Source organism: Sorghum bicolor, chromosome 4, assembly GCF_000003195.3.
Source record: "Sorghum bicolor cultivar BTx623 chromosome 4, Sorghum_bicolor_NCBIv3, whole genome shotgun sequence".
NCBI classification, from domain to species: Eukaryota; Viridiplantae; Streptophyta; class Magnoliopsida; order Poales; family Poaceae; genus Sorghum; species Sorghum bicolor.
The window spans coordinates 6,822,681-6,838,385 of NC_012873.2; the positions used below are offsets into that span (position 1 = coordinate 6,822,681).

The 15,705-nt window shown below is 40.6% G+C and overlaps 1 protein-coding gene and 1 non-coding gene across 3 annotated transcripts; both read left to right on the forward strand.

Moving 5' to 3' along the window:
* LOC8082915 (phosphatidylinositol/phosphatidylcholine transfer protein SFH2) lies at positions 7,465 to 14,083 on the forward strand. 2 transcript variants are annotated; one of them, XM_002451688.2, is made up of 11 exons: positions 7,465 to 7,758; positions 7,871 to 7,899; positions 10,831 to 10,914; positions 10,992 to 11,045; positions 11,296 to 11,373; positions 12,138 to 12,191; positions 12,446 to 12,505; positions 12,593 to 12,688; positions 13,064 to 13,165; positions 13,257 to 13,337; positions 13,471 to 14,083. In XM_002451688.2, the coding sequence occupies exons 1-11, from the start codon at positions 7,704 to 7,706 to the stop codon at positions 13,759 to 13,761; spliced, it is 984 nt and encodes a 327-aa protein (XP_002451733.1). In that variant the 5' UTR covers positions 7,465 to 7,703; the 3' UTR covers positions 13,762 to 14,083. The 2 variants fall into 2 exon arrangements, with proteins under 2 accessions (XP_002451733.1, XP_021315570.1); XM_021459895.1 differs by lacking the exons at positions 7,465 to 7,758; positions 7,871 to 7,899 and adding an exon at positions 9,845 to 9,940.
* On the forward strand, positions 14,628 to 14,698 carry TRNAG-CCC. Its single transcript has one exon. It is a non-coding gene; the product is annotated as a tRNA-Gly (tRNA).

Genomic DNA, 15,705 nt, shown 5'->3' on the forward strand with positions numbered 1-15,705 from the left:
CTTCAAGTAGACCTCAACTCTGTATCTATTATTGCAGCTTCTTGCTACGGCCAATAAATTTTCTTGCATGTTGTCAAAAAAAAGGGCCCTGTTTCACCATTTGGGTGAGCTCTTTTGGGCTCCAGCTCCATGCTACAGCATCGAATGAGCCCAGTCGAAGGAGCTACAAATCATGGTTTCTCCTGGCTCCACGTTCATTTTAAGAAGAGAGTAAAACAGTTTCTATGAATAGAGCTGAAAAAAAAAACTGTTAAATATGTTCTAGATGGAGAAGGATAGAGACCACACGGCAGTCCCAACAAAAGAAATGACCAAAGAGAAAGCAAACCATTAAACACAAAATTGACTTCTACATAAATACTATATAGCGGGATTGAGCTTGAACCTATAGAAACTAAACTCTAGATAAAAAAAATAGAAGGTGTTCGAATCACATTTTTATGGTAATTATTTTCACGGCGAGAATATTCAAATAGTAGGTTTTAGGTAGATATTTTGATTATAAAATGATTTCATTATAATTATTTTTATCTAATTCACATTTTACTTCAGAGATCCGTTGATGCAAGTTTCGGTCACGCACCAATAACGACAAAATCATCCGAGGCCATACATGACCTAGACATGCAACCGACCAAGCGGACTACGCAGATATGATGCTCATTCTTTGCTCAGAAAATCCATGAACACCTTTCTAAAAGACCCATCGGAGAGTAGCATGATACGGTTGCCCTAGGACCAGCAAGGCTACCTAGAGTGCCAATAAATTTTGTCGAGTAAGACATTGGACATTAGAGGGGTTAAAAAAACTAAAGTTATGCGAAGAAGGTAATAAAATAATTTTTGATCGATTTTGTATGAAATACTTCAATTAGCCATGATATGACAATTAACAAAGCCTAATATGAGAGTTATATATCGGCTATTCTGACAAAAAGAATATATTATGGGATTTTGTTTTAAAACTTATTTTCATATAATATTCACAAAAAGTATTTTCGTACAATTTATAGTATTATTAAAAAATATTAGAAGTGAAATCTCCTTTCAAAACTAAATATTTCTTATAATTTTTATACGGATAGAAAGAGAATACGTAGACACTGTTTTTTTTTCTTAGAGTAAATTGTATGCACCATAAAACAACTTGGACGTTGGGTGCAAATTAGTCCAACAAATGCTCAATTCAGTACAACTTGGCATGCGGGTCTAAATTGGTTGAACGACTTGTAAAATGATTATTGAGTGTAACAACTTGGCAATTTTGTGCATCTACATCCAAACGTTAATACATATGATATATTTGTCTTGTATTGTGTCATTTTAGATTTTTTTCTTAATACCACGACAAAAAAAGGTTATGCCATCTTTTTCAAATTGATTTTGCAATATTTTCTTGTATTTTTGAACACTCACTTTTGTTTTATTTTTTATCTTACCGCTACGTAATTGTTTTTTTCATGGAAAAAAATAGCCCGCTATTTTTGCCGCTATAGTCCGAAATAGCTTGAAACAAATTGTGCCGTTATTTGCGTTCATGCACAGTTTTGCCGCTATTTTGCCACTAAAGTATGCTAATTATGGTTTATAAAACACTAAACACCTTGGCCTTAGCTCGCTATTTAAAACATGAGTTTTTTTAAATAATATTAATAGCATGAAATAAATAATATTTTTTGCAGGAATATTCTACTCATAACTGAACATTGACACACACGGTGACGCATACCCTTATGAATTAATTGATGTACTTAACTTATTTAAACTTAAAATACCTGTTAGAATTTAATTATAGTTCAAATTAAAGAAAAATATTGCTTTTGTGCACACTTAAAACATATAAACAGGTGTAAACCAGACTTCTAATGTGTTCATAGACATTGTTTGCTATTACGTCAAAATCATAATATTTTATAGACATTGCTTGTTACGTCAAAATTAGACTAAACTAATTTTGTATGTAGACAAAAAATATCTCTCATTTTCGATGTGAACATATTTTTTTGAATTTCGAAATAAAGATTCTTGTCTTGGACAACTATATCACCATTGTGATGTGGATATCAATGGACACATTGTTAAGAATAGTTTGTTAAGGTCACGGACCCTGGCCTATGTGCCGCCCAAGTCTAGCATTGCTTGTAATCTAGATTAGAGTTGGGCTTTTCCTGGCCTATATTAACACGTACCCGAGAGCCTGAGAAGGCATCTCATTCCTCCCACTTTGACATGGTATTCAGAGCCCTCAGCCTCACGACATTTCCCCATGGCGTTCCATGCACTAGCATCCTCATCTCTTGCCTCGTCTGCTCCCTCTCTCATTTTTCCCGTCACAAAAAAGCTGACCAAGGCAAATCACTCAACATGGAAGATGCAAGTGCTCTCAACCCTAAGGGGAGCATAGATGGCATCGTTCATTGAAGCAAAGATGACGGCTCCAAGTTCTTTCCTGTCGCTGATAAAGGAGGAAGAATATCATCAAAAGGAGCCCAAGCCGAACCCTGACTTCGAGACTTGGGTTGCACGGGACCAGACAGTCCTGAGCTTCCTACTCAACTCTCTGTTCAAGGAAATTATTAGGGAGATGCCAACGACGATCCAGTCCGCAAAGGATGCATGGACTGCGATCGAAGGGATGTACGCCTCGCAATCGAGGGCGCGCACCATTAGTATGCGCATGGCGCTCACTACGGCGACAAAGGGGTCGTCCACAATGAACGAATACTTTGCGAAGATGAAGAGCCTGGTGGACGACATGGCATCTGCCGAGAAGAAGCTTGAAGATGAGGAGCTCGTGTTGTTCATTCTAAGCGGCCTCGACCTCGACTAGAACCCTCTAGTGACCGCGGTCACCACCAGGGTCGAACCAATCTTGGTGAGTGAGCTGTTAACACAGCTTGTTGCTTATGAACAATGTGTGGAAATAAAGAATGGAGGCTCCAACACCTCTGCAAACGTCGTTGCTCGTGATGGTCGTGGAGGAAACTCATCGCATGGCCGCAATAGTGGCGATCGTGATGGTGGGGGACACGGTGGTTTTGGCCGTGGTGGAGGCGGCCGTGTCCAGAACCAGGCCCGTGACTCCAATTTCTAGGCCGGTGTTTTTTGCCAGATATGTGGCAAGGAAGGGCATGTGGCGTACCGATGCTTCAAGCACTGGAACGAGAACTACACCGGCCTCCACAGAAGACGGCATCGTCTGCTTCTACTAGTTCGTACAGTGTCGATACGAATTGGTACATGGATTCCGGCGCTACAGATCATGTGACTAGTGAACTGAAGAAAGTCACGACCCGTGAAAAGTACAACAGGCAGGATCAAGTCCACACGGCCAGTGGAACAGGTATGGACATACGACATGTTGGATCTAGTATTTTGCACACCCCAAATAGTTCTATTCATCTAAACAAAATCCTACATGTTCCACAAGCACACAAGAACCTTGTTTTTGTCCATCGTCTTGCTCGTGATAACGATGTTTTTCTTGAGTTTCACCCTGATAATTTTTTCATAAAAGATCAAGACACAAGGAGCACCATTTTGGAAGGCAGGTGTGAGAAGGGTTTGTACCCTCTCAAGGTCCAGCAGAATAAACAGGCGCTAGGAGTCACCAAGGCGTCTACTTCGCTATGGCATCATAGATTAGGACATGCATCCTCGCATGTAGTCCATCAAATCTTGCAGCGCCATAAGCTTCCTTTTATTAGAGATTTGAATAAGCATATTGTTTGTGATGCATGCCAAAAAGGGAAGAGCCATCAGCTGCCTTACCCAAATTCGTTTAGTTCATCTTCTACTCCTTTGGAACTTGTTCACTTAGATGTATGGGGTATAGCTCCAACATCAGTTGGTCAAAATAATTACTATGTTTATTTTATCGATGACTATAGCAAATTTACCTAGATTTATCTTTTGCACCATAAATCAGAAGTGTTTCAACGCTTTCATGATTTTCAAAGTCTAGTTGAGAGACACAATTTGACAAGAAAATACTAGCTATCCAAACCGATTGGGAAGGAGAGTATCAAGCCTTGACTTCTTTTTTCCAGCATGTTGGTATTAGTCATCGTGTTTCCTGCCCTCATGCTCACCAACAAAATGGTGCTATCGAGAGAAAACATAGTCATATTGTTGAGGTAGGTCTTTCCATTCTTGCCTATGCCTCTGTACCCCTAAAATTGGGATGAGGCCTTTAGCACAACAGTCTACCTCATCAATTGTCTTCCCTCCGAAGTCATTTCTAATGATACTCCTTATGAGCGCCTCTTCCATCATGCACCAGACTACTCTTTCCTTAAAGTGTTTGGGTGTGCTTGTTGGCTGAATTTACGACCATACAACACTCGTAAGCTATAATTTCGCTCCAAGCACTGTGTCTTTCTTGGTTATAGTTCACATCACAAGGGGTGCAAATGTCTAGATCCTTCGGAGGACATAGTCTATATATCGCGAGATGTTGTTTTTAATGAGCGCGTGTTCCCATTCCAATCCCTTCATCCAAACGTTGGTGCCCGTTTGCGGGCTGAGATCTCCCTCCTTCTAGAGTCTCTTCTTAATCCAAATACTGATTTAGGGGATGAAACTATACATGATTCACATGCTCGTATTCCACCTGCTAATGATGATCTAACGGTTTTTGGAAAGAAATCTAAATGATGTTGCAGGAATTTCGGGATGAAATAGTTGCAGATTTGGAGCCTATGCAGCATTATCACATGTGCCCCCAGCAATCGGCAACACGGATCCCTGTGTTGCTTCACCTGTGGCTAATCCTGTGTTAGGTGGTGCGGTCGCGCCGATCGAATCTACCTCCACGTCCGTGTCGTCAATGCTGCAATCCGACACGGGCACGGGTGCTGCTCTTGGGTTCTCTATGACCGGATCCGGGCCACAGCTGTGTTCACCTTCATCGTCCTCGCCACAGACGGATCCGCTCCACAAGGACATGTCCCGGCGCCAGATGCCGGAACACAGGGAGATCTTGGCGCTGGGTCTTCTGCGACTACGAACTCTGGAAGCAACTCTGTGTCACCGCCTGCACAACAATGTCCATTTACCCCAACTTCAACATGGCACAGCAAGCCCAAGATATATACGGACGGGACTATTCGTTGGGGCATGTTAAGTGCCTCTGCTACTAAAGAACCCAACACTATTGATGATGCATTGCGTGATCCATGGTGGGTTGCAGCGATGGATGCGGAGTATAATGCCTTGTTACAAAACAAGACTTGGCATCTTGTTCCAGCACCAAAAGGGAAAGAATGTGATTGGTTGCAAATGGGTTTATAAGGTGAAGAAGAAAGCAAATGGATCAATTGATCGCTACAAGGCTCGACTTGTTGCCAAAGGGTATAAGCAACGATATGGTTTGGACTATGAGGATACTTTCAACCCGATGGTGAAAGAAGCAACCATACGTCTAGTATTGTCCTTTGCAGTTTCAAAAGGTTGGTCACTGAGGCAACTATATGTACAAAACACATTTCTGCATGGAATTCTGGAGGAGGAAGTATACATGTTACAACCATCGGGATATGAAGATAAGTCGAAGCAAAACTTGGTGTGTAGACTGGACAAGGCATTATATGATCTAAAACAGGCACCGCGTGCCTGGTATGGAAGGCTGTGTGCCAAGCTTGTATCTTTGTGGTTCAAACCATCCAAAGCAGACACCTCCCTCTTCTACTATAGTAAAGGAGGACAGACAATCTTTGTACTCGTGTATGTTGACAATATAATTGTTGCTAGTTCTTCAAGAGAAGCTACCAGTGCACTGCTGAAGGATCTAGAGAAAGAATTTGCATTGAAGGACTTGGGAGATCTCCATTTTTTTCCTTGGGATAGAGGTGAAGCGATCATCTGATGGGTTAATCATGTCGCAAGAAAGGTATGCTACCGATATAGTAAAAAGAGCAGGGATGAATCATTCCAAGTCAGTTGCTACTCCACTGTCCTGTACCGAAAAGTTGAGTGCAACAGAGGGAGATGTTTTGGGAACAGAAGATGCTACAAAATACAGGAGTATAGTTGGGGCATTACAATATTTAGGCCTTGTTTAGTTTTCAAAAATTTTCAAGATTCCTTGTCACATCGAATCTTGCGACACATGCATAAAGTATTAAATATAGATAAAAAGATAGCTAATTGCACAGTTTACCTGTAATTTACGAGATGAATCTTTTGAGCCTAGTTAGTCTATAATTGAATAATAATTGCCAAATAAAGCCGAAAGTGCTACAGTAGCAAAATCCAAAAAATTTCACGAACTAAACAAGGCCTTAATCTTAACTCGCCCTAATATTTCTTTTGCAGTTAATAAAGCCTGTTAATTCTTGCATTCGCCCACGACAGTACACTTGAGTGTGGTCAAGAGGATCTTGAGATATATCCTTGGACTCAAGATCAGAAAATCCAAGTCAATGATGGTGAGTGCATTCTCTGATGCAGATTGGACAGGTGATATAGATGATCGACAATCTACGAGAGGCTTTACTATGTTTCTTGGCTCCAACCTCATCTCCTGGAATGCAAGAAAACAAGCCACTGTGTCTAGATCTAGCACCAAAGCTGAATTTAAGGCTTTGGCGGATGCTACTACAGAAATAATATGGGTACAAAAATTACTCTGTGAGTTAAAGGTTCCACATCCGTCAGCAGCAAGGTTATGGTATGATAACATTGGTGCAACGTATCTAACTGCTAATCCAGTGTTCAGAACGAAACATATAGAAATAGATTTTCATTTTGTCAGGAAACATGTTGCACAAAAGCTGGTTGATGTTCGTTTTATAAATCTTGTAGATCAAGTGGCCGATGGATTTACAAAGGCGATCAGTCTTCCCAAGATGATTCAATTTAGAAATAATCTAAACCTTCAGGCAAGTTGAGACTGAGTGTTAAGAATAGTTTGTTAAGGGTCACGGACCCTGGCCCAAGTCTAGTATTGCTTGAGATGTAATCGAGATTAGAGTTAGTTAGATATTCTTATAACACAATCTATCGTAATCTCTTTTAATGTACAAGCCACGACATAGGACTTTATCTGGCCTATATTAATACGTACTCGAGAGCTTGAGAAGACATCTCGTTCCTCCCACTTTGACACACATAACTATCAATTATTTGTTCTGAGCCGAATATACCATCTCTTTGCTATAAAATGTGACCGAATACGTCATTGGTGTAACGTTTATAGACCATAGAATAGATGCACTAATTGGACAAGTTGTTGCACTAAATTGGGTATTTTATAAGTTGTTAGACTAATATGCACATAACTACCAAGTTGTCGTACTAAATTGAGTATTCTATACCTACCTTCAAGTTGCGTTGTATGGTGAGTTCAAATTACTCTTTTTCTTATGTATCATATATATATATATAATAGAAAAAGAAAAAACTGTTTCTATTTTCGGGCGTGTGTGAAAAAGTGGAGCGGTGTGAATTGTACTTGTACGGCGTGACGCGCTTTCCTTGTGCACCGAGGTCCGAGCAAACAGTCGTACACACAGCGAAGAGAACGGAAGGAAGGCCGTGGAAGCAAAGGCGCGCGCAGCGGCGCATGGGAGCACACCACCAGGGAACAAATACACCTTCAGGTGGCCTCCCTCCGATCGCCGACTGAATCTACCTCGCTTCGTGCCTCCAGTTCCACCCCGGGCCCGCCGAATCTGAGCTCGGGATCGCCTCTTCCCGCTGCAATGGGGGCCGATTCCGAGGACGCCGTCAAGCAGCTCAGCCTCCTTATGGAGCAAGGTGCGTGCTTTCTTGCTGGAGTGAAGCTTCGCGCCATTTCTCGGGGCTTCTTTGCGGATGTTGCGGTGTTCTGTCTTTCTGACTTCGCTATTCTTGGTCCGGATCTTTGCAGTGGAGGCCCCGCTGAAGAGATCGTTTCAGGTATGGATCTGGAGTGCTGTATGTCCATTTCGTTGGGAAAGCATGGATCTTGGTTTTGTTTCTAGTTGAATTTGGCCCATGTAGTCGTAATCGTGGTGTAGCTTTGCAAATTTCAGCGAGATTTGAGCTGATTTGGAGTGGGAGAGTGAGCTACTCTGTATCGTTGATCCTTGTGAATGGCTAAATCAGCATAGATCAAATTGGGGCTGATTCACTTCATCTCGGATCGTTTCTTGGTTAATAGTATATGCTGGAGATATGATGGTGCAGCTATTAATGCTAGGAAGTGCATGGTCGAAGATGTTGCTTGATCTGCAACAAGTAGTTTGTGCTATGTGAATTTGCTGCATTGTCAACGGGGTAGTCAGGTTTGGTGGTGCTTGGCTAGTTGGCTGCTTGACCTTACCTATAATGGCTGTAGTGTAGTGGTCTGTGAAGTTTCGTTATAATTCCCAGGATTGACATCTGTTGTGAGCCCATGGATCAAGGCTCTCTTCTACTGTCAATGGAGTAGCAGAATCATGCTGATCCCAGAGTGTCAAATACTGTGCTAAGTCAGTTTGGACATATTTAGGTTGACATTGGTTGGGAGCCCCGTGGATCATGCTTCCAATCCGAGATGAAATGAATGGCAAGACTGCTGATCTCTAGTCCATCAAATACGCTAAGTTGATTTGGACATATTCGGGAATCAGCACTCTATGTGCCATCTGTATAGGTTCGTAACTAACTGCCATCTAGGAACTTTTGGTGTCCTGCAGCATGATCCACTCTTTTGGTTTTTAATGGCAACCAAACTTGCAGCCTGGAGCGTGAAGGCACATGTCCATCTCAACTATGTTTTCATTACGAGTTTAAGAGGTTCTAAAACTGTTGAAGCCTTATGTTTTACATGTGTGCTAAATCAGTTCCTTTCATTTCTTTGGCGTGAATAAAAACGTTCAGAAACCAACAAGGGCTGTGACTATGATTGGCTAAACTTAAACCCAGGTCCCACTGATTTTAATGGTCTTGGCTTAGCAGATTCTTTAGTTTTTGTTTACCTTGCATTTTGTTCTGACATTTGGCTAGGGAAGGGGGGTTGAAAACTGGACGGATACCACTGGAAACCTGCTGAATGTTGATCTATGAATCCCTCCAAGAGTTGACTTGCCTACTAGATTTACATGTAATTACTGTAAAGGCTAGCCTTTTCTTTCCTTTTTTATTGAAGGCAGACCAAACAAATAGGAGAACTGCTTCATTTGTCATTTCCATGAAAATTTGCACAGATCTCAAAGCAAACAAATTGTCAGTTAATACTTCTATTGATTATATTTGTCTTGGGTCTCGTCTAGGCCGGCCAGCCTGCGTCCAGCCCATGCCCGCAGCTAGCTGAAGTCCCTGATCCACTTTCGTCGCACTTAACAGCTGCGAGACGAACAATTGATTGAGTTAGCTAATCAAGCTCTGGAATTGATAGACTTAACCTATTAGTTTATCTAGGCAAGAAAACAATTGAAGCGTGTTTGATTTATGAGAGCAATAAAAATGACAGATGCGAAGGATACCAACAAGGTTCCGAACCACAATTTGATTACATGATCTGAATGCTCCTCAATAACTTGATGCTACACAGGGGCATTGGCTAGGGCTAGGGTATGTGGCTTGCATCCTGTCCTTCCCTATGACTTCAAACTGGAGCCGATCATCTCGTGGAGATGAGGTGCCAAGAGCGATGAAAGTGGATCAGGAGGATGATTCTATTGGGGATTTCAGTTAGGAAGAAGCTGGCTGGGCATAGGCAAAGCCAGACCATATGAGATTCAAGACAAAAATGATCAATAGGACATTTGATTAGCAATTGATTTGCTTTGAGATTTGTGCGAGTTTTATGGAAGGACTACCAGATAAGTTCTCAATAAATAAACCTTAATTTTTTTTTGGCCCTTCATAAAGTCCTCTCTTGCTATAAGGAGGGATGGAGGATGGGAGCATTATGAAGCAGAATCAAATATTCCTATCCCAGTTTGGAGGATTTATTTCCAAGCTAAACTTTCAGGTCTGTAAAAGAAAACGTCTAATATAAGTTTATTCTATTGCGAGAGTCGATATTATGATCAAGAAGTGATGTTCTGTGAACAAACCAGACCTGCAAACTGTAATTGAATCTCATTAACCATTGTAAGAAAAATCATTGATTATTATTTGGTTCATCTCCATCCAACCCATTTTAAGTTTTCACATATTTTGTTATGATGGGTAGTTGCAAACATACTTTATAAGTTTGGATTCATCATAGGAGAATGTTCAATGCATGGAGTCAGCATTCTATTTCTGATATGTGTTTCTTTCATTATCACGATTGCTGGAATCACGGAACTCCCTACAGAGAGTCAGAGACTACCTTAGATGCTGTTTGGTTGGCTTAGTTTGTAGCGTGATCTGATCACACCGTCAATCGATCATGTTAGTTGTGGTTTGTTCGACGTATGTTGTAGTCGGTTGGCAGGGGAATAGTTATGCACCTTCGTTGCCCTGGTTACACCTAATCTTGGGCGGGAAGCGTTCGTGCTCGCGTCCGCGTGAAAACAAGTCTGTCTTCCGGTTCCTACGCATGGACCAAACAAGATAAGTAAATGAAAGATTTCATTTCCGTTGCTTGCGTGGAACCATTCCATTTACGTCACGTTGCTTTTGGTAGAACCAAACACCACCTTAGTTCATAGTGTTTTGGTAGCCTTGCTCCATAGTCTGTACTACCCACATGTCCACATATGTTCATACGTTTGACTATATAGATATGATTAAATTTATGAAAATGTTTGATTGCTACCTTGGCTTCAGTGTTGTTAGATGTAATACATGATTATTTGTTCATCAACTTGATCTGTAACTTGTTGAGTTGATTAATTCTGCAAAACAACATGAGCATATCTTCGTTTATTTCAGAATATGCACCAGGGCTATCTCAAAGAAACTCTGGTGCGTTTCCTTAAGGCTAGAGAGTGGAATGTATCAAAGGCTCATAAAATGGTAACATTTCGTACAAGTTTCTCAATAGTGGGTGAAGTGATCACTGAGTTTAATTACTAATATGTTTGCTTATATAGATTGTAGATTCTTTGAATTGGAGGATTCAAAATGAAATTGATAGTGTGCTGGAGGTGAGTCATCCTGTCTAGAATGTAATCCTTCCAGATATTACTGTACATGTTAATCAGAAAGCTACCAAAGATTCCCTTAAAGAGTTAAAGTTCTATGATTCTGGTCTTTCCCTAATCATTTCTCATTTTGATTATTTATTTTATTATTGCAGCAATATCACTCTCAATAATCTACCTATTTGTGTATATTTGTATAGCAAAATTCTCATCTTTTTTTTTTCTGATCCACGTTTGCACTGTCCATCTGCAGAGACCTATAGTCCCAGTAGATTTGTACAGATCAATACGTGATTCACAACTTATTGGCCTGTCAGGATACACAAAGGAGGTATACCTGTTTACTTCCAATAATAAAATCTGTGTAGGTTGTATATGAATTGATTATGAACCAGTCATTTGTGTGTGTTGAAATAGACCTGCCTTTTTACTGTTAGTATTCTAAGGCTACCATATTCTTGGACTTAATTTGTCTATCTCCTTGTTGAAATTCTTAAAACAGAGTAATTTGATTTTCAGTTTTCACTAGGAAAGTTAAATATGCTGAATGAAGATGGCACTGAAGAGGTTAAAGTTTTAACTTATGTTGGTTGTCAAACTTTCACGGAATGATGTGCTACTAACAGCAATGTGGGTTATTAAGGTCTGTAGTTTCAAAGTATGATATGGTGGCATACAAGTTTTACTTGAACTGTGATAACTACAGTTGACTGGACATTGTTTGGTTATTATGGTCTGTAGGATTGTAGGTGATGTTTTCACTTGGGATCTGTGATAACTGCAGTTGACCTGACAATATTTTGTTAGCAAGAACTGTAGGATCTTATGTGATAATTTCTCACCTTTGGGTTTGCCTTTCTTGATATTTCTCACCTGTGGGCAACATCAGAGAGTCATTAGCTTCCCATTTATATACTATAATAGTCTAGTCTGTGTTCCTCAAGGCTCTTAGTTTTTTTTTTTTTTAAAAAAAAAGATATTAGCAAACTTCTACCACAATTGTTGAGTTGCATGTGGTAGTTGTTATAGTAATTTCCTTCTTTCTATCTTTGTTTCAATTAATTTTTTCTTTGTCTTTGTTTCTCTCATTGGCAGGGTCTCCCAGTTTTTGGCATTGGTGTTGGACATAGCACATATGACAAAGCTTCGGTAATTACTCTGATGCTTGCTATTTGTTTAGTAGGCTACAGCTACAGCCAATGAAACTGGCTGCTTTTAGCCTTTTATTGTATGCTGCGGAAACATTTATCTTTCAGAGGTTGATATAAGCTTTGACTGTAGTACACAATCAGTTTGTGACCTAAATGATGATCTTATTCAACTAACTTCATTTTATTTGTGGCCTCGTGCTTCTTTCTACTGAATTGTGTTGTGTCACTAAACATAGAGGTATTTTATCTCAGGTCCACTACTATGTGCAATCACATATCCAGATTAATGAGTACCGTGATCGTATAATTTTGGTGAGTATCTGACAAAATGCTCTGAGTTTATGATCACTTATGTAAACATATGAATCCAGTCCTAACATTTATTTGTACCACATTTAGCCTAGGCTGACACAACAGTTTAGGCGGCCTGTTACCCAGTGTATAAAAGTTCTGGATATGACTGGTTTGAAGCTATCAGCACTGAGCCAAATAAAGGTACGCCCCATTAGACTATACACTAATGAGTTAGTATTCTTGTACGAACATGTATAATAATAACTTCAATAATCCTTTTTAGTAATTATCTAGGGATAAATAGAATATTAGAATTACCTTTATCTAACCTCTTGTGTTCAAGAGGAATAGCTTAACCCTTGAACTTTGAGCTGTCCACTGTTCAATTCATCTCTGTTACTCTGTATGGCATTCAAGCAGAGTGTTAAAGCTGAAGGTCAGAGAATATTTTTTCACTTATCCCATATTTTTGTTTAAAAAATTGTATGCTGTATTGCTGTGTGCATTAGTTGTGTTGCTTCCGGGTATTGGTTGTGGCATGTTATTTTGTTAATATAGTTTTAATATGATATACAGATCTTGACTTCCATATCAACAGTTGATGATCTGAATTACCCTGAAAAGACAGAGACCTATTATGTAGTCAATGTTCCGTACATATTTTCTGCTTGTTGGAAGGTACTATCAACTACCACTGATACTTAGACCTAAGGTTTTTTAGCAAGTTTTTAGCAGAAACTGATGACAGTTAATTTGAGCATGCTGCTAGGTTGTGAAGCCCTTGTTGCAGGAGAGGACAAAAAAGAAGGTTAAAGTTTTGACTGGCTGTGGGAGAGATGAACTTCTGAAGGTAAATAACTGGAAATATATTCTTCCTTGTTGCCTGTCTTCTCACTTAGAACCTTCATTTCTGGGCGCAATACTATCCATATTGTGTATTTTTTTTCTTTCAGTAAAACAGTTGCGATGCTTAACTTTTGTAGATTATGGACTACTCAGCACTTCCCCATTTCTGCCGCCACGAGGGCTCTGGATCATCAAAGCATTCATCTACTGACGTCGACAACTGCTTCTCCCCTGACCATCCATTCCACAAAGAACTTTATGATCATATCAAAGAGCAAGCCTCGCGCAGGGAGCTCATCAAGATGGGATCATTGCACGTCAGCATTCCCGAGCCAGACCCAGATGACGCGAAGATCGTCGAGGTCATCCAGGCTGAGTTCCAGAAGATCGGCGAGCAGGATGAGTCCCCGAACGGCCACAAGGACTAGCATGCCCCCAAGGATGGTCATCTGGCGGAGCGCCTTATCCTATGCCGGCGGTGATGACCGCTGATGAAGTTGATCACTGCTGCTCGTTTCTGTATTTTGGTTGACAGTCCCCGGTTACCTGGGGAATATAGTGGCAAAGTCTTGCATTTGCATGACGCAGGATTGAATTTATAGTTGCAGAGGCTGAGAGATAAACCAGTCAGTGTATGTATATTAGATGCACATGATACATGAAGCCATAATCACCTTTTTGTTAGTATATAACCAACACATATATTTAGCTGTTTTAAAGGAGGAAATTCATGGAAGCGTCTTTGGCAAAGTTTTTCACCTCTTTGCAGTTTCAGTAAACTGAGCTATGGGAATGAGTAGGATGGGGTGAGGTGGGGCGTGGACCTGTGAACAAGCGGGCGGGTCAGGAGCAGCATTGCCTGTCTGTCTGGAGTCTGGACTCCGGAGAGGGAGATCAGCGAGCACGCTTGCAGCTTCTTGCCATCCATGCACACTGGCTTGTTCGGATTGTAGGAGTTTCAAAGGAATCAGCTTTCCTATACTTTTGACCCCTGTAGCAGTGTTTGGTTCATTCGTTTCCACAGGAAAGTTTCCCACACTTGTACGTTTTGGAGGAAAACAAAAATTCACTGCAATCTCTTGTTTGTTTTTCCTTCATGAAGTCCGAGATGAATCTCAGGCTGACTGCAAGCTAACCACGTTCATGCCATGGTGGATGACTAAACTATAATATATTTAAGAGAGATCAATGTTGATCTATGGGGTAGTTATTGAATGAGCTCACAACATTGGTGGCGTTCGTGATGAGGCTGCTAAAATATATTAACTGTTGACCACGCAGCGTCATCGTCTGAGCGCATCTGGTGTAGTGGTATCATAGTACCCTCCCACGGTACTGACCGGGGTTCGATTCCCCGGATGCGCACTATTAATATTTTTTTTTTCAACCTTGAACCTAATAATCACTTTCAATGTTTTGGTATCATGAGCAAACGCCGTAAAACCATAAATCCATACTATTTTTCCAGAGAAATGTGCTTAATCATGAGCAAACATTTTTTTCCCCCATGTGCCAAAATGTGCTTAGTAAAAAACTCCTCGCTTTCTATGATGTAAAAAAAAGTTGCCAAAGAAGGTGAAAGCGAAAAGGGATGCTTTTTCGCTCTCCTCTTTTCAGTTTTCAGATACCAACCTTTGTGCAAGAACCAAAGAAAAAAAAACGTTGGCTCGTCAGCTCTTCCAAAAGTCAGGCCGGCCATGAGGGAGAAACGTTGCCAATAGTTCTTTCTGGTTTCTGCAGCTGCTGCCCAGTGCCCACAAATTAGGTTTGCAGGCCAAGCGTAGCCTGTCCAAATGGGCCTGGCTTTTTTTCTGAAGGATCTCTTGGCTTTACAAAAAAGCAATGGCTGTTGAGTCACAGGAATCTGCTTCAGCAGTTCTTGTCTAGCTAGGGTTGAAACCTTTTCATGAACCACCATGGTATATAGTTTTTTTATGAATCACTGAATCATTTTGATAAGCAAAGCATCACAAAACCCCCCATCTTGGAAACACTCTGTTGCAAGCAGCAGAAGATTACGGGGTTGTTTTTCTATGCTCTGCAAGTGATCCTTAACTTGAGCACATCAGTTTGTGCTTCAGAGATTGCATGCAGTGGCAGGCTTGTGGCTAATCAGTTCAGATGCCTTGAGTGCCATATGCATATATGTAGGACAGTGATTCTAAACTACTTACTGGGGAAGGAAAGCCTCCAAATTCAAAACCATGTCTGTCCAGAAATTATTTGGTACAAAGGCAAAAGGCATGAATTTGATGAATATATAGTGATTCAAAGATCTAGGTAGCAATTCTCTAGTGCGAACAGAAATCTGGTGAGTCGTGTATATTGAGTCCTCTTATGGATTTTTTTATACGTGATTTTTTTCATATTTA

What these genes read in the sequence shown, in the direction of transcription:
- LOC8082915 (XM_002451688.2), top strand. Translation starts at nt 7,704, where the DNA reads ATGGGGGCCGATTCCGAGGACGCCGTCAAGCAGCTCAGCCTCCTTATG. An exon ending in GCACATATGACAAAGCTTCG is followed by an intron (nt 12,192 to 12,445) that starts GTAATTACTCTG and finishes ATTTTATCTCAG; the next exon opens with GTCCACTACTATGTGCAATC. An exon ending in GGAGAGATGAACTTCTGAAG is followed by an intron (nt 13,338 to 13,470) that starts GTAAATAACTGG and finishes TAACTTTTGTAG; the next exon opens with ATTATGGACTACTCAGCACT.